The sequence below is a fragment of the Esox lucius genome, chromosome 8 (genome assembly GCF_011004845.1).
Source record: "Esox lucius isolate fEsoLuc1 chromosome 8, fEsoLuc1.pri, whole genome shotgun sequence".
Taxonomy (NCBI): domain Eukaryota; kingdom Metazoa; phylum Chordata; class Actinopteri; order Esociformes; family Esocidae; genus Esox; species Esox lucius.
In genome coordinates, this window is record NC_047576.1 from 2,812,417 (window position 1) to 2,835,000 (window position 22,584).

Genomic DNA, 22,584 nt, shown 5'->3' on the forward strand with positions numbered 1-22,584 from the left:
CTCCATTTTGCAACATCATGCCTATTTAGGGAAGAAGCAGTCAGCTGGTATTGTCTACAATGGAGTGGTCAGCACAGCCTCTGGATCTCAACCCTATTGAGCTGTTGTGGGAGCAGTTTGACCTTATAGTACTTAAGTGCCCATCAAGTCAATCCAACTTGGGGTGTAATCGCTGGATTACCTCAACAAATTGACAACTAGAATATCAAATGTCTACAAGGCTGAAATGTCTGTAAATGGAGGATTCTTTGACAATAGCAAAGTTGGATAGACATTATTTCCATTAAAAACATTATTTCTAACCTTTTCAATTACTATTTCCTATTTATTTAGCTCTATTTACTATTCACACTCATTCCATGTACGTTTTCATGGAGGACAGGGACAAAAGTGATCCCAAACTTTTGAACGGGTGTATGTTATACCCATGATGTACAGTGTCATACCATAGCTTTTATCCAATCAGGTTTCAAAACACAGGTATGACATCACATCACTGTTTATTGCTCTGATTACTTTGCTCACCAGTATATAATAACAATAAGGCATCTCTGGTTTTTGAGTATATTGACTTTTTACAGGCCTAAGCTATTATTCTATCACTGAAATAGGCGTACTGGGTTTTTTAATAAGGAAAAATGTAGATCTCCACTCAGTACCTGTAAGGTAAAAATAAAGGGCCACTCAAGAAACACTTGACAAGGACTCAAACTTTTATCTTTATCACAACCTACACTTCCATTAGACTTTATTCTTGAAAAACATGTCAATCAAGCCTGGGGAACAATATCGACTTGGATCTCAAAATCAACCAAAGAGAAAAATCATAAAAGCATGAGTCCTGGTTTGAATACATCCTCTGCACTGTCTGTCTGTCTGAACTTAAACAAAGCACAGATCATCGTCTCAGGTTGCCAACACTGAAACCAATAGTGACCGAAAACAAAATGTGGGAATGGGTGGCAGCCATTTTGGGTTTTGTGGCAGAGAGGAGGAGAGAGCACTGGAAATTCAGTGGTTCAGTTCCCAGAACGAGTGTTGAGCCGGTGAGTCTCTGTCATGGGAGCGTGCTGGTACCTCCAGCCCACTTGTTGACACGATACATATACTAGGTCTGAGGTAGCCCACGCGCACACACTTCACCAGCTGTCTGCGGATCAGAAGGAATTCCCAGTGCCCTGGAAGCTCTTCCATCTCACCCAGCAGCAAAAGGTCGGTGTCCCGGGAAAGAGCTGCCATGCTACGGCATTTGGGCTGACAGCAAGGGAATACGTCCGACCCAAACCTTTCAATAAACCCCTCCCCTTTAAACCCTTAGCTCGCTGCTGACTGGTCTGCCTAAACTCCAGGGTGCATCACCTCTTGTCATTGGTGTGTTTGGCAGCGGCGATGCGGACTGTGGGCAAGGCCTTGAGTACAGGGTCTGTCATGGTGGTGGCGCAGCGGGTGGAGGGGAGGGACGAGGCAGTCTTGGCGGACGTGGGGAGGGCTGCAGCTGCCACGACCACCGGGGCCGGTCCCGTCGCGCTGGAGGCGGAGCATGCGGCCTTGTCTTTGGCCAGAGAAGTCTGCAGTTCTGCCCTCCTGGCCAGGGCGGATCTCAGCTGATCCCGGATCAGGTTGATTCTGTCCTGCAGCTCCAGCAGCTCCTCCGGCCTGGAAGAGACGCCTGAGGGCGAGGAGGAAGAGGGGGCGGGCGAGGAGGAAGAGGGGAGGGAGAGCACCAGGTTGGCAAATGAAGTCCCGAAGCCGCCGTTTGCGCACACACGCCTGCCCTGGTTTGCTCCAGGGGTGGCCTCGCCTCCAGCCGCCCCTCTTCCCCCTTCGGACTCGGCCACGGCCCGGGCCAAGAGCCGGCGGCTGTTGAGGGTCTCCAGGTTGAAGTGGACTCGCTTGTTGTCCTTGGCGGCGGCGGCGGCGGCGTCCCTGCTGTTCTCATTGTTCCACTTGGCCGAGGCCCCAGGGGGAGGGGGGTCAAGGGGCGGCTGGTCCTTCTGGATGTTGCAGCTACAGGGGGCGAGATAAAGGGCTTTTGTCAGTCAAGAAAACAGGCAATGGTCTGGTGCAAAACCAAACCCGCTTTAATGAAAACAACACATTGTGTCCTTTTCCCCTCAATACCACTGATGGGTATATTAGCTAGACAGGTTTCAGCCATATCGATTGAACTAGCCGTGTCCTGCCAGATCTGTGAGAACGGAGGGAACGACATGCTAAGCCATGCTTCCATGTAGCCGAGGTCCTGATCTTGTCCACATTTATTCCAATGTTTTTGTGTTCAACAGTAGACGATTATGACGCACTGTAATCTGACTGTAATCAGGTGCAAACAGAAAAGTTAAGAAGGATGCATTTTAGAGACAGGTATAAATGAGTCTTAATCATTTTTCTTTATTGCTAATACACCTTTAATGCAACTGGGGTTCATTTGATATCCATTATAACCTGAATAGCACAGCAGTATTCTTTATTTAGGTGATTTCCCACTGCTTTTACACACAATGCAAATGATAAGCATATTTTTGCAAATCATTAAACACAACTCTCAAAAGAAAATATGCAAACTCAGTTGATTAAATAATGTTAAGCAAAATCAAAACATTTGGTCACAGCAAACTATTCTGCAGTTATATAAAACCTTGCACAATTGTTCAATTAACATTCATTACATAAAACAGGTCACCTTTGGGTGGTTATTTGCAAGAATGGACCAAGCATGTGTGAGTGGGTCTAGCCCAATGTCAGTGGATCAGCTGTGGCTTCAGTAGTGAGAATATTCAAGAATGACAATAGGTACGTTATAATGCTTTATTACACTGTATTTCAGTATTACTGCACTGTATACAGTTAAAATGTTTATTACATGGTCATTCTTCTGTTTCTGCTGTTTGTTAGTTTCGTGTCTTTAATAGTTTAATGGACAAATTGGAAAATGGTAAAGCGTTTAGTTTCTGGTTATTCATGCTATTGAGTGACATTTCTTTCTGCAATGGTCATCTTTGGTAAAACATTTAAAAAAAGCCTGTGCTGCAATATGTTTACTTGTCATGTATGGTACATACTGGAATTATAGTATCAAGAAATGGCACAGACATTAAAGAGAGTAAACCATGTCAGCATACATTGATAATTGTAGTTAGTTTTTATTGAGCCATTGTGTAATGATTGATTGAAATAACATTTCATGAGATACTTAGTGTTACTGCAAGTATTTGATTTTCTGTAATTTATTTAATGATTTTAGAGTCTTGGCCGACAGTATTTCCATTTTGGCCAGCATGTTAAACTTCTGAGAAAGTGAATTCTGGTTTAACAAAAAGTACTCAAGCAATAAAAACATTTTATAAATTAAAAAAAATAAGGAAAAAACACAATGGCAGCCATTTTATCACCTTTTCTCTGTGTTGGCGCTCTGCTTCTTCTTCACATCCTCATATGTCTGGTTCAGGGCTCGGTGGATTTTCTGCAGAACAAATGGGGCCATAGTTACTATAAGCCACTGTAAGCTCCACACTGTTTTATTTGAAATGTGCAGAATCAACACCATCTTAGAAATTGTAATTACTTTCCACCTCTCATTCCTAATCCTCCTTGGGGGGAGAAGCTTAGGGGACCTTAATAGACTTAAAGGACAAATTTGCCTTTTTTAACCAAACATTACTTTTTATGTAAATGTTTTCCCTCGGTGTCCAGATTTGTTCTCTCATCATGCTCATTCTGGACTGGGCGGTGGGTGGGACGGTCCATGGCCACCCTATTAATGTTATTTTAGAAACGCCGATGCTCCCAGAAACCGGTCTTACAGATGTTGTACACATTAAATTGTGATTATTCTTTAGTCAAGGAATAATCCACACAAGAAAAAGTATTGCTCCTTTTCATTAAAGTAGATTACGCAGTTGCAGAGAAAATGGGGAACGATCAATTCCCAGACGTCCCTTATCGTTGTTATAAACTGGTTAGCAGTGCGATCAAACTGACTGCTGTCGTAACACAAGCATTGTGTTTTTCAGTAGACTAAGTGGAATACAGCATTGTGGAAGTGTGAGGAATGATCCCAATTGAATGTGTCTGCAACATCTACAGTCATGCAACATCACAATGCATATAAATAAATAACACTGACTTGTCCTTTATCAGGCAGATATTGATTACCAGTGCTTTTAACAGAGACAGTACATTTGCTGCACAAAAATGAAATATGGGCACAGCCACTCAGGTCAGCTCATTGTCCCTGCCCCATGGAAGGACGGTCCCATCACATTTCACTCGCTGATATTTTTTCTTTGGTGGCAATGAGCCAGTGATTCATTCTGGGGCACCCTCTCAGCAGGGTGGGGTCAATAAGCAGACGAAGTGGCACCGAATGGGTAGAAATATGAGGGTTTGGCTCTTTTCATACTGAATTTAGACTGACGCTCCTGACTGGTGTTTGACTTGGTGAACAGCAGATGGCACTGTGGCCCATAGGTTTTCAATTGACAGCCAAGGTGATATACTCACGTCCCTATGACACTCAAGCCCACCCCATAAACAACCTTTCATAAGCAATAACTGCTTGTTAATGTAGAATTCACAGGGGATATGTGAAGTGTAAGTGCCTTTAGATATAGAGTTGGCAAAACATGTGCCGGGGAGAACCACAAGCAGAAAAGAGCACATGAAAGACATCATGAAAAAGTCTGAAGGCCCAGGAATCAAGAAAAGGGTTCTTCAGGCTGACTGTGAAACGACAAAGATCACATTGATATTGTACGGATACAAGACATCTTGTCATTAAAACCGGTACTTATACATACACACGCACGCACGCACGCTCGCACACACACACACACACACACACGCACGCACGCACACACACCCCTCAATCTCACCTGGCTGGTGTGAAGCCAGTACTTGAACTTCTGCCGCCGGCGTATGCGCGGGAGCACCATGTGGTAGAAGGCATGCTCTCCAGCCAAGGTGAGCAGGGATGTGGCCACGCCCACGCACAGCAGCACAAACAGCCCTGAGAAGTGACGGATGCCCATCTGCAGAGTCTGCACATGGGGTTGGGAGGGGCCACAGTGGGGTTACTTGGGCAGGGTTAACAGGGGGAGGGACATAGGGACTGACAATGTGATTGATCGTTTCTCAACCCCCGGTCCACTGACCTGCATCGGCCCCTTGTTATTAGATCTCTAGCCAGTGGATATTGCGCATCGTTTCAGGTCTCACCTTTTGTACCTGATACGTCAGGCTTTTTTACACTTCTTTGGGTCGATTCTCCTTTCAGTTTGCAACAACGAACTATAAAACTCTCTGTACTTTTGTCACCACTGCAACTTTTTTAGAGACAATCACCAACACATTAATTGACACCTGTAACTGCTTCATGTGTTGTGTCTGTTCATTTCAGCTCTGCTTTGTTGTCCTGTTGTTGTCTTTGTCTGTTGTAAACATGTCAGTGAGCAGCTGTATCGGTTTATTGTCTGTGTCTTTTTATTTTACACAGTGGTGTCTCTCTATGTGGTTTAAATGTCTCTTTGTTAGTACTGCGCTGTTGTCACGTCTGTGTTGTCTGTCTCTTTATTTAATCCCACTACCCATTCCCTACAGGAGACCTTTTTTGCCTCCTGCCAGGCCGTTATTGTAAATACATCATTGTGTGTTTGTTCTTGCCAGGTAAACTGAAGGTAAAACAAAAATAATTCAAATAAACTGCCAATAGGGGGCAGTATATTCACCTCTATTCAGAAAGAGTTCATAGATATCCAGTTAAACACATCAGGAGGTATTGCTGTGGAGAACTAACCAGAATGTAAAGTGTGACTAATTTGAATCGATGCTGCTGTGCTTCCATTAGAGATCTGAGTCACATGACCACTGAACAGCCAACCTTCATGCCTTGGGCTGCTTTCAGGAATATTGTCACCGACTCTGTTTCTGTGTATTTTGTTTAGTTCTAGTTCATTGTAGCTGTATGGAGTAAATTAGCTAATTCAATTTCCACGAGCCTACCTGTCTGTTAGCGTATGATTAACGTCTACCACATGGGCTGATGTAGAGGCCCTTCAGAATAAAAGCAGTGCTTGGAGAGCATTTAGACATTTAGGTCAGGACGGCCGTGTGTTCTAGAGACGCACAGTGTGAGCGCTCAGCACCCTGACAGTTCCTGTCAGCCCACAGAGTAATACAGAACAGTCATTGTATTATACCTCTAATGAAATTTGAATCTAGCCTGTCAAGTCATCAAAAGTTGGGGACACGCTGTAGAGTAGACGCCGTACAAATCCAACACTGTTCAACACTTCGCAGAAAATGAGAGATTTTCAGAGGGAATGTTCTCTCATTCTTTTTCTTATCTACAGGGGTTTGGACAAAGTGTGAAAGAGAAGGAGGCTGGAGATGCAAAGAGGCAGGGTGGAGGCTGCAGAGGTTGTTAGAGGCAGTGTGGAGTCTGGAAGGATTGAGAGAGAAGCGGGTGGAGGCTGCAGAGGTTGTTAGAGGCAGGGTGGAGGCTGGAAGGATTGAGAGAGAAGCGGGTGGAGGCTGGAAGGATCGAGAGAGAAGCGGGTGGAGGCTGGAAAGACTGAGAGAGGCAGGGTGGAGGCTGGAAAGACTGAGAGAGGCAGGGTGGAGGCTGGAAAGACTGAGGCAGGGTGGAGGCTGGAAAGACTGAGGGAGGCAGGGTGGAGGCTGGAAGGACTGAGAGAGGCAGGGTGGAGGCTGGAAAGACTGAGGGAGGCAGGGTGGAGGCTGGAAATATTGAGAGAGGCAGGGTGGAGGCTGGAAAGACTGAGGGAGGCAGGGTGCTTGTTTCCGGAGTGTTGCTGACACAGTAAACCCCCACATCATCCCTTCCTTCCATCTCTCCCTCCTCTACTTTAATTCTGGGCCTCAGCCAAAATATGGAGCTGCGAGCTTTAGCCTCATGACGATCTGCGCCCCCCTCTCTTCATTTCTTTGTCACTGCTCTCTCTTCCTTTCTCTCTCCCCCTCTCTGTGTCTGCTTCCTATTTCTCCCCATCTCACTGGTCGACTGCAGCTCTCTTCTCCCCGTTCTCCTCCTCTCTAGACTTTCCATTCTCCCCCTTTCCCAATCCCCCCCCCCCCCCCCCCCCCGATCCAGTAGAGTTCAGTATGCAGGGGGAATAACTCATCCTATTAGCACTTAGGCCCTCCAGTATGGATGGTGTCGACTGTGTTTAAGAGTGGACGTGTCCTCTGTCGTATTGTTTCTGGGCAGACGTAGCTCCCCCCCCCGTTCCCCCTCACCGCCCCCCCTGCCCTTCAGCCAACCCCCTTCAAATCCATGTGAGCGGAAGGATTTAGAATGGAAATGAGGAATAATCTGTTCAATGCAGACCATTCTCTACCCACTTCAAATTAGAGTAAAATAGAAATGGCATCCGGGTGCCTTTTGTCATTGTGCAGAACCCAGAAATACTGTACAGTTGAATCTGTTGAAAGATATAAAGGAAACTGAAAGATAAAAACTGTGAAAGATTCAACTGGTGAGAGATACAGTACAAAGGACACTGTTGAAATATATAAATTATTAGTAAAAGATATGGGACTGTATAAGGAAAAAAGGAACCTTGTGAAATATATGACATAGTTAAACGATATAAAGAAAACTGAGACAGCAGATGAAACAATGACAGATATATAGAAAACTAAAAGCTATATGTGTGAATCGGAGGATGGTAAATTTTTCTACTTATGCCGCATACTCACCTTGGATTATATAACATCCTAGTCAGCTACAATAAGACAGTCTGATGGAAATCTGTCAAATACATATATCTTTTCATTCCAAAATTTTTATTTGAGTTCGTATCACCTCACAGGTGAGAATGGAAAGTCTAGGGAGGAGGAAAACGGGGAGAAGAGAGCTGCAGTCGACCAGTGAGATGGGGAGAGAGAAATAGAAAGCAGACACAGAGGGGGGGAGAGAGAAAGGAAGAAAGGAAGAGAGAGCAGTGACAAAGAAATAAAGAGAGGGGGGCGCAGATCGTCATGAGGCTAACGCTCGCAGCTCCATATTTTGGCTGAGGCCCAGAATTAAAGTAGAGGAGGGAGTGGGCAAATAATACAGTTCATAGATGCTTTACGAGGCCTTATATAATGTATTATTTAAATAGTAATTTGTTTAATTAATATTTTACCCCACTTAGTTTTTCCTTTGAAAATATAAACAATACACACAACTCAACGCAGGCTTTTATTTTGAAAGCAAAATACGAAAATCTATAGTCGTATTGCTGCTGCATGTATGACGCCAATAATCCATCGTAGCTATCGATTTGTGAAAGTTAGCTTGCGATCTTCTTACCTCGGGTTGTCGCTCAGACGATTGCTACCTTCATATGAATGTGACAGCCACTTACTGACAGGTCAACACAAACGTGCGCGCACACAGCCGGTTACTGTTCCCTGACCTCAGTTGGATACTCTGAACGTGCAGGACGTGTTTTCTCTGCTCTGATGCTCGTGCGACCGTAAACTGTGCGCACTTCTTTGAAACTTTTCGTGCTCTTCCCGCGGGCTGTTTCTGGACATTTTATTTCGCTTCTCCAGTGTTTGAGTTAACTGTTGTTGTGGTTCTGCTCTGCTAGCATTACATACTCATTGAACTCTGCGCTGTGTTGTGTACAACGAGGTTTGATCAAATTGCTTGTATTAAATTTGTGTTTTTCCTTTCCTCCTCTTGACTATTTAGCAGAGCGGAGCGTGCACTCTACTTGCTTAATTGCTGACATCTCCGTCCACCGTCCAATCTGAGTTCTATACTCTATACTTATGCGTCAAGGGGCGACACAACCATCGAGTTTCACTTAATGTTTCCATGACGTGGTATCGGCATATTTCTATGAGTACGAGTACAAGTACATGAGCCCAGTATCAGCCCGATACACGATACACGATACTGGTATCGGTATCAGTGCATCCCTACTTTCCCCTATTAGCTACGACCCTGCAAGTGAGCCTCAGTAGAAGTGAACAATACAGGTTGATGTCTTGTGGGGAACATCAGTGTTCACCCCCCCACTCACTTCCCAAAGTTAATCAGATGATAATTGGATAATTAGTTAATGACAAGAATGGGAGTGACTTTGATGTTTCTGCACACATGACTGAGATCACCACTTGTCTCTCTGGATACATTTCTGCCATCCTGAACATGCATATTGTTAGGAACATACACAGACAAACACACACAGTTTTTGCTGAGAAGGTGATAAACAGAAATCAGCCGGTCGGATATGGTGTTGGTATTAGAAAAGCAATCCCAGAGTCCTCATTGGTTAGTCCCAGTCTGTCTGTCCACAATAACAGGAAAAGCTTAGTATAATTCAGCAGTTAAACTCGCTAGGTGTGTTTGGGTTAAAGGAGGTGGTGTTACACACCCAACACAAACACACACACACACACACACTGGCAAGGCCCCAACACACAGGATGCGATACGGCTCCCAGGACACATCCACATCGACACGGCCAAACCAAACACTCGTCAGCCGTAACCACGCAAAGCCAGTCCTAGAGACGGAGGGCAGACCGACACTCACCTCAGTGACAGCGAACACCCTCTTGCCGCACGGCACCACCTTGTACCATTTGTCGTGCAGCATGTCCATGAAGCCGTCTGACTTGTAGCGGCTGATGAACTCGGACACGTTGCTGGTCAGAGGGGAGTTCTGTGGCAGGCCAATTCCGTAACCTGGAGGTGCAGAGGAACAACCCGGCCCCTCAGCAAAAGTGTTACTTGGCGCAGCGCGGGCCGCGTCTTGTTTTTATTTGTACAGGTGTAGGTCGTGTCCCATCAAGGCAGCATATAAACGGCGGTTGTATACGTGAAAACAGTCCCATTAGGAGGCGTTTGATGTGAAAAAAATATCAAAAAGAAATAGTTGGCTTTAGTTAAGAGGTGAAACAACATATTTAGAATGTAAGCATGTAGAGATGCTTTTTACATTGCTTTTTACAGCTCAGCACCTCTATAGCTCCACAACATGTATGTTAACAGTGACATAGACTACTCATATCAATAAGGGAAACTTTTAAAAACTTAATTTGGCAGAGGTCATTTTTTCCCCAAAGCAAATAAAATACCCAAATGGCTTTAAAGATTTTCCTAAATGGTTTGGAGAAGAAGGCTTATAAGCTTCAGGGAAAGTGAAGTGTCTCCTCTCCTCTGCGCCCAACAGATGAAGTGGATCGATACAGAACCCAATCGGATGACCTTACCGTCATCCCTTCCAGAAAAGGAACAGGAGGCTAGGGTTATTATAAATGAAGAGTTCATCCCTGCCGTCGGCCCATAAAACTGGATAATTCCTTCGCTACCTATATTGCTGATCCTGTGCTTTAATTCCACTCCTTTGAAGTATGTAATGACATTTTGTAAATTAGATTTTCAATATCGAATTCCTGGGATGCGTGGAAGGATGAAAGAAAAAAAAAAAAATCTTGGTCATTGGTGGCAACAGGAGTTTGAGGAAAGATGGATCGAGGAGGATACCGAAGGAAATAGGACAATGAAAAAGTGAGGAGCATTCGGCACGTCCATTATCTAATTACAAACTGCGTGTACATGTTTGTGTTAGGTTTGAGTGTGTGTGTGTGCGCGTGTCTGACAGGAGTTTTGGTTGACTCGGCGTAACAGAGCATGAGAGTGTGTATCATTGAGACCCTCTCCTCTGTTCCTCCACCCATCTTTAAAATCTTTAAAGACAGAAACAGACAAACCTCCCTCCATCTCTCCAACCTCCACCTTCTTTTCCTCTGTCCCGCCCACCTCCCTCCTACATAAAGTTAGGTCAGGAAATATTTGGACACTGACACAAGTTTCATAATTTGGGCTCTGCACGCCACCACAATGGATTTGAAATGAAACAACCGAGATGCAAATGAAGTGTAGACTTTCAGATTTAATTCAAGGGGTTGAACAAAGATTTCATATGAAACATTTAGGAATTGCAACCATTTTCATACGCAGTCCCCTTATTTCAGGGGCTCAAATGTAATTGGACAAATTAACACAATCATAAACAAAATGTTCATTTTCTATACTTGGTCGAGAATCCTTTGCAGGCAATGACTGCTTAAAGTCTGGAACTCATGGACATCACCAAAGGAGGGTTTCCTCCTTTCTGGTAATTTGCCAGGCCTTTACTGCAGCTGTTTCAGTTGCTGTTTGTTCATGGGTCTTTCTGCCTGAAGTTTTGTCTTCAGCAATTGAAATGCATTGGGTTGAGATCAGGTGATTGACTCGGCCATTGCAGAATATTCGATTTCTTTGCTGTAAAAACTCCTGGGTTGCTTTCGCAGTATGTTTTGGGTCATTGTCCATCCGTAAAGATAAGCGTCGTCCAATCAACTTTGCTGAATTTGGCTGAATCTGAGCAGACAATATATCCCTATACACTTCAGAATTCATCTGGCTGCTTCTGTCTTCTGTCACATCATCAATAAACACTAGTGACCCAGTGCCATTGGAAGCCATGCATGCCCATGCCATCACACTGCCTCCACAGTGTTTTACAGATGGTGCGGAATGCTTCGGATCATGAGCCGTTCCAAGCCTTCTCCATACTTCTTTCTTCTCATCATTCTGGTACAGGTTGATCTTAGTTTAATCTGTCCCAAGAATGCTGTTCCAGAACTGGGCTAGCTTTTTTAGATTTTTTTTGGGCAAAGTCTATCTGGCCTTTCGATTCTTGAAGGTTATGAATGGTTTGCACTTTGCTGTGATCCCTCTGTATTTTCTCTCATGAAGTCTTCTCTTCATGGTAGACCTACATAATGATATGCTTACCTCCTGGAGAGTGTTCTTCACTTGGCTGGATGTTTTCTTAACCATGGAAAGGATCCTAAAATCATCCACCACTATTGTCTTCTGTGGACGTCCAGGCCTTTTTGTGTTGCAGAGCTCACCAGTGTGTTCTTTTTTTCTCAGAATGTACCACACTGTTGATTTGGCCACTCCTCATGTTCCTGCGTAAGGAAGGTCTGTTTCACTTGCATTGAGAGCTCCTTTGACCGCATATTGTGGGTTCACAGTAACAGCTTCCAAATGTGAATGCCACACCTGGAATCAACTCCAAACCTTTTACCTGCTTTATTGATAAAGAAATCATGAAGGAATAGCCCACACCTGTCCATGAAACAGCTTTTGAGTCAATTGTCCAATTACTTTTGGTCCCTTGAAAAAGAGGGGACTACATATTAAAGAGCTATAATTCCTAAACCCTTCCTCCAATTTGGATGTGAATACCCTCAACTTAAAGCTGAGAGACTGCACTTTAATTATCATTGTTTAACTGTAACTTGAATATATTTTGGTAAACAGCCAAAATAACAAAACTTGTGTCAGTGTCTAATTATTTCTAACTGTATATTTCCCTACTCCCTTCTTCTTTCCCTCCCTCTCACCAACTTCCTCCATTGTTTTCTCCATCTCACCAACTTCCTTCCTCTTTCCCTCCATCTATTTCCCCCTCCATCTCTACCTCCTCTCTTCTCTAGTACTACTAGAAATGTTATTCAATCAATAGAGGGGTTTTACATTTACCTATTCCTTCCCATGCCTCCCTTTCTCGTGGCTAATGTCTTTCCATCTTCTCTCCTCCATCCCATGGGCTAGTCAAAACGACAGATGCCAGACAAGCCCTGACAGCCACACATTTCATCAGAGGATGACTATCGAAGCATGCACAAACACACACACACTGACAGGCAGCAAGGACGGGCATATTTGTATTGATGTGTATGTCAGTGTATGTCTGCTTCTTTTTAGACTGCCTGTCTACCTGTCTGTCTGTCTGCCTGCCTGTCTGTTGGTCAACATTGAGCCCTGCGCTTGCAGGGACTGGCCGAGTGTTGATGTTTTGGTTAATAAAGCGTGGGCTTGCCTTCTTGATTTACTCCCATTAAATATAGGGTGGCTTTAATCACCAAATTGACAGAGTCCTGGCACCTTCCAGTGACTGTGTCTGCAGTTCAGTATGATTCGTTCCAAAAAACAGACAAATAAAATCCAGGAGAGGCAGGGACAGAGATTAGGAAAGTAAACTCTGTTTAAAGCCATAGCTCACTGCTGTATTGCTGTTGCTCAATTGTTTTAGTGCCAGGAGATCGTTAAGCAGAGGACTAGCTGCCAGGCAAAATGTGTCTTGATGTTTTAGTAACATGGAAAATGTAACCTTGTGGGGACCTTACACGCCGTTCACATGAGGAAAAAGGCTACTTCTGACTAAGAGGTTAGATTTAGGGTTAGTAGGTGGGGGGAAATAGGATTTTAAATGAAAATAATATTTAGGGTCTCCACGAGGGAAGTGAAACATAACATGTGTGTGTGTGTGTGTGTGTGTGTGTGTGTGTGTGTGGGCGGGGGGGTGTATGTGATATGATACTGGATGAAGTGATGAATAGTGAGTAGTCCCCTTGTAGAAAAAAAGCAATGGAAGAACGAGGAATGGTAGAAAATGCAATTAGTGGAGGGGAGAGATGAGTTAGGAGAGGTCTAATTGTGCAAAACCCCAATTACTGTTTTATTGTGGATGACTGTCTAGAGGGCAAGGTCCAAAATAGAGGAATATTCCTCACGTCAAACCCAGTGAAAAAAGCAATATAATATTCAACGAGTTACTCCATCAAGGGTGGTGATCTGATTCCACCAATGGCTGGCTATTGGCTATGCTGGGATATTCACTGTAAATGTCAATTTGCCAAGCATAGGACATTCCTTTGCTAATGTACATTTCTTCAGATATTTATTTATTATAAATAAATAAATAGTTATTGTAGACAAGGTTTTGTCAATGTGAAGAGCCCCGTTATCTTGTCTTACACTCCCCCAATCTAAACAAACAAACAAACAAAAGGTCCCTTGGCTTGTGAAAATACAATGTCATCAATTATTAACAGGGCTATTTCATTAACAACTGTGATTTACATATTTATTGTAAAGGAAGTTGTGAGCAGTATGACCTGTAGGTGGGATAGTTAGTGTTTTAACTACACAATTTAAATACAGATTTAGGAAACATTTAAAAACTATTAGATTACAGATTCATATTTTGTAAAATGAATTATATACAGATCAGAGGTAGCACCAACTTAAAATATTATTTTTGAAAACAGATCCCATGTTTTGATTGGCTGCCTTCAGCTAATGATAGTATAATCTGTATCTTGAACTGCATGCAGGCAATAGAAATATAATGGATAGAACTTGAGACAAATAGATCTATTTTGCCATTTTATTTGAGTTCTAAATGTAAATGCTACTGAATTTCAATTGCCTCAGATGTAGGTCTTCATAAACAAACCAAACCAAAATCTAAAATTACTTGTACAATATATCAATATAATATAAAGTTGAAATATATTGCGGTGCTCAAGTTCTGCGACATCTGCTGCTAGGAACTTTCAAGTAATTTGCAAACATCGGATACAGCAAGTTTGATGCTTGGCAAAAACAACTTTAAAACTCCATTTGATGGGAAGGGTTCTTGTTTTATACACACGGCATCGTGTTTAACAGGACCGTTAACTCAGAATATGGGGCAACAGATGGTCCAGTGGTTAGTGGGTCGGGCCCGTGACAGAAACACGACTGGTTTGATCCCTTGATATGGAAATATCGGCTGTTGTGCCCTTGAGCAAGGGGCTCAACCCAAATTGCTCACCCAAGTCGCTGTGGATAAGAACGTCTGCCAAATCACTCAAATCTAAATGAAAAATGTAGAAGACAAACAAAACTTTCCACGTCCTTTGGCTCCGGTTCATTCAACACAGCAGTTTTAGGATCTTTCCTTTCATTTAACTCTTAACAGCCATATTTTGGTATTGTTAGTGTTTTCGGGACAAATAAGCTATTCTTGTGTCTAGGTAATGAAAATGTAATTACTCATGGAGCAACAGTTCATGAGCATGGTTTGTACAAAATATTTTGGGTATTACATCTTAATTGCAGTGCAAAAAGCTGATCTTAACTAAGCAAGATAAAGACTCACTGTTCTTCATCCCACATATGTAATTACTTCATTATTATCAAATATAAAGAAATGTACTGAGTCCTATGTAACACAAACTAACATACACATGTATAGGAACTGGATGTAAAGTGGTATTGGACTACCATACAGCACTTATTCTTAATATTCTTATTCTTAATCCTTTTAGTCTATAAAGCTGTCAATGACTTGGGACCTGTTTACGTATCTGACCTGCTCTCCCCCATAAACCTCCACGCCCTCTATGGCCCAGCAACGCCAATCTGCTCGATGACCCAAGAAGCCGGCTCTGAGAAATGGGAGACCGCGCCTTTTCTTTCATTGGACCTCACCTCTGGAACTCTCTTCCTGACAGCCTCAGGGCTGCACAGAGAGTCATGGCTTTTAAAGCAGGTGTTAATTAAGACACACCTCTGTTGGTTGGCGTACCCTTACTTTTAATCAAATTACACTGTATATTATTATATAATAATATGCATAAAAAAATATTTTACTGTATTATCATTATAGTTTAATGAATATATTCTGTGTATTTATTTTATTTCATTTTACTCTGATAGTTATTTTATTTATTTAATATTATTATTTTAATTATTTCTTATTTTCTTTTTCATGCACTTGGAGATTATTTGTCTGTGACGAGAAGTGCTTTACAAATGCAATAAATAATAATTATTATTACTTATTGTTAAATATCTGTGAAGTTGATATACTCTAGTTTTGTCATTCAGTGTTACTCGTGTACTTCACGGAAAATAATTATAATTTGATAATCAATATTAGGCTTGATATTGTTTTTCTTTTAAAATAATTTGCAGATTTGCAAATACCTTTAAGAATATTTTTCTTAAACCTGTATTTGAATCTCAAATAAAATGGTTGCCTTCTACTCTGTTCAGTTACCTCAACTATTTTAAAAGTACCCAGGGATATAGTATGTGTGTGTGTGTGTGTGTGTGTGTGTTTGTGTTAACAGCTTTAAAGGAAAAAAACTGAAAGAGCTCGAGTCAAACAGAATTTGATTGAAGAGTCATTGCACCCCCCCACATCGCAAACCCTTTCTCACATAGGGTGACTTATTCTCATAAAAGATGGTGAGCTGTGAAATGTATGACTCTAAAATGTGCAAGTGAGATGTGCGGGCATCTCTCATTCAGAGGCACACACACACACACACACACACACACACACACACACTTTCACGCTAAAAATAGCCATCCTTGCACAGCTAACCTACAGTTATAGAATTTCCAGAGGAAGGCTGTAAAAGCCAAACAGGAGTGTGTGTGTGTGTGTGTGTGTGTGTGTTGTGTGCTTCCTGCCCAGTGATGAATCTGAATACACAGCGTGAGCTGACGTTTTACAAAGCCAACACCGCAGGCGTGCCCTTTCAGTCTAATAGAAACAGCGTCCAGATGACAGCCTCTTCCATTACAGTTCCCACTCCCCCATGCCTCCCCCATGCCTCCTATTGCCCCCCCACCCTCACCTCTCAAATTAAAGTGAAGTGTCCCATGCAAACTAAATAAGCCATATCTATATCTTATGACAGCTAAAGTGTACAATCCAGCTCAATGTTTGGATAACTCAGAACAGGCCAGGAAGAGAGGTCAGAGTGGGACAGCTGTCTGAAACAGTGGTCTTCAGTCCTGCATCGCGTAGAACCACGCCGAGCTGATCTAGTACTCATCAAGATTTCCAGTTGGACGATTTCCAGCAATCAGGAGGGTATGAACAAGAAACACAGAATCCCATAACCAGGATTTGTAGAAAACCTGGGGATTTCTGGATTCCACCAGCCAGGGAGTTTGTTTTAACTTAATCCTGCACCGTCTCTCAGAGACAGGGGTGTGATGTGGATTAAGTGCAAAAATAGTAGCAAACATTTTTGAATAACCATAACCACGCTCTTACCTTCGATGGCAAAGGGCTTTCCCACAGTGAGCAGCTTGCAGTCCGCATCGATGGAAACCTCGTAGTCCAGCAGAGCCTTGTCCATGATGAAGGCATCAAGCTGAGGGGGATCTACCCTTCAACACACAGAGGGAAGTGGTTATAGATGGAGGACGGAGGACAGCGGGTCAACCTACCGATGGACGTCACAACCCAAAACGAGTGGTGTCCCAGACAATGTGCCAAACTAGATCACCCCTCAAACCCGCCCGTGGTCCAATCAGCACACGCCAAACAGGCCAGGCTATGTCCTGGTACCAAGCGGCAGAAGCCCGGCAACCCACACCTGCCCTGGGGGACACTTCCTCCCTCATTACAGATTCAGCACATGGACCTTGTCACCATCACAATTATTCTTTATGTGTCTGTGGAAATGGGGGGCTCTGATTCAGTCCTCCAGGGAAATTGTGTATAGGGAGAGGGTGAAGCAAAGCCATTAATCGCCTGTCCGTCCAAACAATACCGCCATGAATGTAGAGTACAGTGACTGAGGCGATGGTGAAACGGGCCCAAATCAGGCACTCAATTCCTTAATGATGCTGACCCCTGACTAGACACATTAGCTGAACCAGAGAGGATTATGGGTTATAAGAACGATGGAAATGTTAAAATGGCTCATTATCAACTGTGTCAGCTTTGGAGTACTCTGATTGCAGCTTCAATTGTGAGGAGTGCATGACCTCTGGGGTATGAAATCGACACTGAATATTTCCCTAATTTCAGATGAAATAAACTCCAAAGACCTTTGTTTTTTCGAATTCTACAAGAACAAAATAAAAGATCTCTATGTCACTAATGGCTATCCGGTCAAGCAATACAACAAAACAAGGAATGAGGATCCACATTACATCACACAAGCTCAAATGCCAGCTGGGATATTTCTCCCTCCTTCTGAATTGAACTGTAACCCAGCATCATCCACCTCAAGTTCAACTTTACAGCCCTCTGTCTAGAAATAAATGTTGCTTGTGTGTGCTCCTTTTCACATTTCATCTTGTTTTGAAGCAATACCATTGGCTTCTCCTCTCCTTTGCCTTTCTCTTCTGTCTGCCAGGATGACAGACCTTTCTCTGAGAAACAACAAACACTTCTCCCAGAGGATGGAGAGAGGGAAAACAAAAATAATTCAAAACTTTCTTGACAGAATAGCAGAGAAGGTATCTATCTACTTTGAGTTCTGCTTAATGACCCTGTTTCAGATTCATTTGTCAACTTCAACAACACATATAAACAAAATGCAATACAAACTCACTGCATGCTAAACCGCAATTAAATCCTATGTATACAAATAAAGATTCAATTGTATTTCTATGGATAATAGATCAAGGGCGCCGCATCAATCCTCTCTAACACCTACCGACAACCAGGACAGGTTTGTGTCATCATTCCGAAAAGCAGCTGCTCATTAGGACCTCAGTTAGCTGAATCTGGTATGTAGGGCCGGGTAAAACAAACGCACACCCTCGAGTCCACTGGGAGCAGGTATATACTGTAGATGTTGTCATCTCTTACTTGAGGGTGGACACTCCATCGGGGGTGGTGGGCTCATTGTAGCGCCTCATGTACTCATGCATCTCCGGGAAGCTCTTCTTCATGTACTCCTCGGCACTGCTCTCCCTCACCGTTCCGAACCTGAAACCGTGGGACGGGTGGTGGAGCTGGGCAGGGAGAGAGGGAACGTCGGAATGGGATAGAGGAAGGGAAGGAGAGAGAGGGAACAATTGAAAGAGAGAGGGTCAGAGAGAGAGAGAGAGAGAGAAGAGTTAATCATTAAATCACATACCTTGGCGTCGTGGATCCCAGAGAGCTCCTCAAAGGTCTTCTCGCCCACCATTACGGCAGCCAGGTTGGCCGTGTAGCTGGACAGCACCAGCAGGCAGAAGATGGCCCACAGGTTCATCAGGAACCGACCCGTCCAGCACTTGGGCGTCTTGCTGGAGACCGTGCGGCCGAACAGGATGGCGTAGCACAGGTTGAGCGCGGACGAGTAGGAGAAGACACGCAGGCGGTTGCGTCCGTGCGGCGTCATGCCAAACGGGCTCTTCCACTCGTACAGCGTGAGGAACAGAGCGGTGATGTGCAGCGCCACGAAGATGCCCACCCACATGGACCAGTGCAGGGGCCACATGAAGGCGCCGATGGGGGCGGCCGTGTCCTTGCTGCGCACCAGGATGCCGAGCGAGGTGGAGAAGAAGGGCGAGGTGAAGTCGATGACGCGGCTGCGCACCGAGTTGATGCTGAACGAGGTGACGGCCATGTCGGCCACGCCGTTGAGCAGGTCGCCCACCAGCCCCGTCCAGCGGCCGCTCTTCGACGCGCCGTACTTCCCATCGCCCACGATGTACAGGTCGAACTCGAAGCGCAGGTCCTCGGCCAGTTTCTCCAGCAGGTCGATGCAGTAACCGTAGCAACACTTGCCATAGTCCATGGGCAGGAAGGTTGAATTCCCGGCGGCGCGTTCGCTGAAGTAGCGCTCCAGCATTTCTGAGCTGTTGGTCCCCGCATCCAGACAGTACTGTCCAGCCGGGCAGTTCCCATCCTCGTCCACCTCTCGCGTGAACACGAAGGGGTGCTCCACCAGGGTGACCACTCGCACCCGGCTGCCTGCCACCGGCATGCCGGCCCGCCACTGGCCTCCGCCGCGGCCCTCACCCCGGCCGTGACCCCTTTTGTTGGGTAACTGCCACAGGCCCTGGTCCTCCACCTCCAGGCGGCCGCCCTCCCAGGTACCCACCGTCACCCAGGTGGGCTGGCCCACCGCGTCCCTGCGGAGGCTCCAGATGTGGAAGCGCTGAGAGGTGAGGACCCGGGACAGGTTCCTCTGCACCGACACCGGGCCCGTCAGCCCTGAGAACGACGTGTTCCACAGGAATCTGTGGGCCAGAGGAACCCACATTAGATGGCAGGAATTCTTTATCCCGTCAGGTGATGGGCGTCTCGACGAAAAAAGATTTAGTCTGACCGTGGTTCAAAAGTGGTTTAGTCTGACCGTGGTTCAAAAGTGGTTTAGTCTGACCGTGGTTCAAAAGTGGTTTAGTCTGACCGTGGTTCAAAAGTGGTTTAGTCTGACCGTGGTTCAAAAGTGGTTTAGTCTGACCGTGGTTCAAAAGTGGTTTTTTCAACCTCTCCTCGGAGGACGCCTGCCAATCCATGCATTTGGACTTTTCATCGATTCAGCTTTTAACTAATCATCAAGCCCTGGGAATAGGTTCATCAGGTGAAGTAGTTTCAGAGCTTCAACAAGTTTGTTAAACATCTGGGGGTCCACTACATGAGTTTTGAGAACTCTGCAACAGTGTCATACTCGCTTGGGGAAATCTAAAGTAAACTGCAAACCGATCTGACTTCAACCCGCCTACGCCTCCCTCCACACTCAGGAAACGCTCTGTGGCTGCTGTAGCACAGAAAAAACAGGATTGGCATCTACTGAGGCCAAGCTAATCTGTTTCGCACCTGCAGCAAGGCCAACAACAGTGTCCCATCAATGCCCTGACTGACAGCTAGTCGATTCCCTGTGGCTAAGATCGGCTATCCTTCCCACTGACACCTTTTTGGCCTCGTCACAGACCATAAACACCGGGCTCTGCTTTGTGGAGAGAGTGAGTGGTTTATTTCCATGTGAAAACCGGACTCTGTTTATTAATACCCAATAGAAATATGCGCTCCAACAGATACCTCACTGTGGGCACTCCTGAAGTTAACACTTCTTCTGGCCTTCACTCCTGAGTTCCAGTGAAGCCAGTGACTGGAGTGAACTGTAAAAAAGACTCTGAAACCTCACACCCTCATCACTTTATTGGACAATTGTCTGAGGTGCTATCTAATCACTGAACCAGCTAAGCACCCTACTCCATCCATAAGTGTAGTAACAACTCTTATGGACCTTAACTCTCTGCATAAACAGCAAGCATCCACCACATATGGTCGAATTTATTGGTGTGATTTATTGATCTGACCTCAGATTTTCCCCCCATTATAGTTTCTAACAAAAACTAAGAAAAGCTGATCACATTACACCAATTCTTAGGTCTCTTCACTGGCTCCCTGTATCTCATAGAATTGATTTTAAGACACTTCTATTCGTCTATGAATCCCTGAATGCTTCAGGGCATTCAGTTACATCTCTGATCTTCTCTCTCAGTGTGATCCCTCTAGACCACTCAGGTCATCAGGGTCTGGTCTGCTAACTGTTCTGAGAGTAAAGACAAAGGTTGGTAAGACAGCATTTAGTCATTATGCAGCTCAGAGGAACCAAATGCTAGAATATCTTAGACCTGCTCCCACACTGACCACTTTTAAATCTAGGCTAAAAACCTCTGTTTTCTTCTGCCTTTCATTCATCTTCAATAATCTTTTAGCAATCTTAAATGTGATGTTTTTGTTTGTATGCTTTGTCTTTTATGCTAAATTTATTTCTATTATATATTTAGATTTTTCTAATGTAATGCACTTTGAATTGTCGTATATGAAATGTGGTATACAAATATACTTGCCTTGCCTTCATTTGAGTACTCAGTGTATAACTTTGTTTAGCATTTACGCCTTTGGCCAGGTCGTCATTGCAATTGGATATTGCTTCTCAAACGGCTTACTGGGTAAAATAAAGGTGAAATAAAAAAATTAATAAATAAAGTCCACCTTGGATATATTGTTAGCCCTTCAATGAGTTGCAGTGTGGCGGTTTAGCTTAGTGCTAGTGGTTAGCCTAGCAAAAGATTAAAGTAAGGAAATGCAGATGCAGCCAATCCCATTGGCTAAAGGCAGCTGTGACAGTAATGTTGAGTCATGATGAATGTGTGCAGCAATCAATTATTGAAATACGGCCGCGTGACCACCACTGAACTACTTTCATCTGAAAGAAAAAGGGGACTGATGGATGAATCAGAAAAAAGGACATTTGTCCCCAAACCTTTAAGGTAATTCATTTCTCCGTGTCCTCGCCTACTGTGCCCTACATCCTCCTCGACTGCATATTAGGAAAACATCTGTATGTTATTACATAGCTAGATCTCAATGCTCAGAATTTCTTTGAATATTGCTGTATTTACTGCTCTTCTCTCTTCTCTCTTACATTTCAGTTATTTATCATACATCTTATGTAGAGCAATTTACAAAACAAAATAGGGTCCGCCATGTTCAAGGGTACGTCACAAGATGTTTCACCTAGTTAGTTCCGAGATTCAAACCAGCAGCTTTTCAGTTACTGCCTGGCTGCTCGTTGCCCCCTAAGCCCCCCTCTTTAATAGTGATGTTATGCAACTGTGCATGTGTGGTGTGCTGAGGGATGTATTGTGGAATGTATAGAGGAATGTGATGTGTTGTGTATGTGTCGGGTATCTGTTGTGCGTCAGTTGTGTATGTGCCGTGTAATATGTTGTGTGATGTGTTGCGTGAATGTGTTCTGTATGCGTGTGTAAAGTATGTTTTACTGAATGCTTCCTAGGTGATGCGTCTAGACACTATTAGAACTATATTGCCTCATCGTGTCGTGGTTCTCCAGCAAAACACCTCTAACTCAGCATCGTTGATCATTACTCGGCATTAGGCACCAAGGGCAATTCCATTAGTTTGATGGAGCTCCTAAATGACTTGGTAGAACTGAACAGGGTTATATAATAGTTATAATG

The 22,584-nt window shown here is 44.1% G+C and overlaps 1 protein-coding gene across 4 annotated transcripts in view; it reads right to left on the bottom strand.

Moving 5' to 3' along the window:
- Positions 1 to 683: 683 nt before the first annotated feature.
- The window catches only part of grin3bb (glutamate receptor, ionotropic, N-methyl-D-aspartate 3Bb), a 94,586-nt gene continuing 72,685 nt past the window's right edge, over positions 684 to 22,584 (bottom strand). For all 4 annotated transcript variants that reach the window (XM_020049203.2, XM_029121595.2, XM_020049204.2 and 1 more), the window contains exons 3-9: positions 18,741 to 19,830; positions 18,470 to 18,615; positions 16,919 to 17,034; positions 9,554 to 9,705; positions 4,875 to 5,039; positions 3,393 to 3,463; positions 684 to 2,007 (exon numbers count right to left, since the gene is read on the bottom strand). In XM_020049203.2, the coding sequence (XP_019904762.2) occupies positions 1,356 to 2,007; positions 3,393 to 3,463; positions 4,875 to 5,039; positions 9,554 to 9,705; positions 16,919 to 17,034; positions 18,470 to 18,615; positions 18,741 to 19,830 (2,392 nt within the window). In that variant the 3' untranslated portion in view covers positions 684 to 1,355. The remainder of the gene's footprint in view (positions 2,008 to 3,392; positions 3,464 to 4,874; positions 5,040 to 9,553; positions 9,706 to 16,918; positions 17,035 to 18,469; positions 18,616 to 18,740; positions 19,831 to 22,584) is intronic.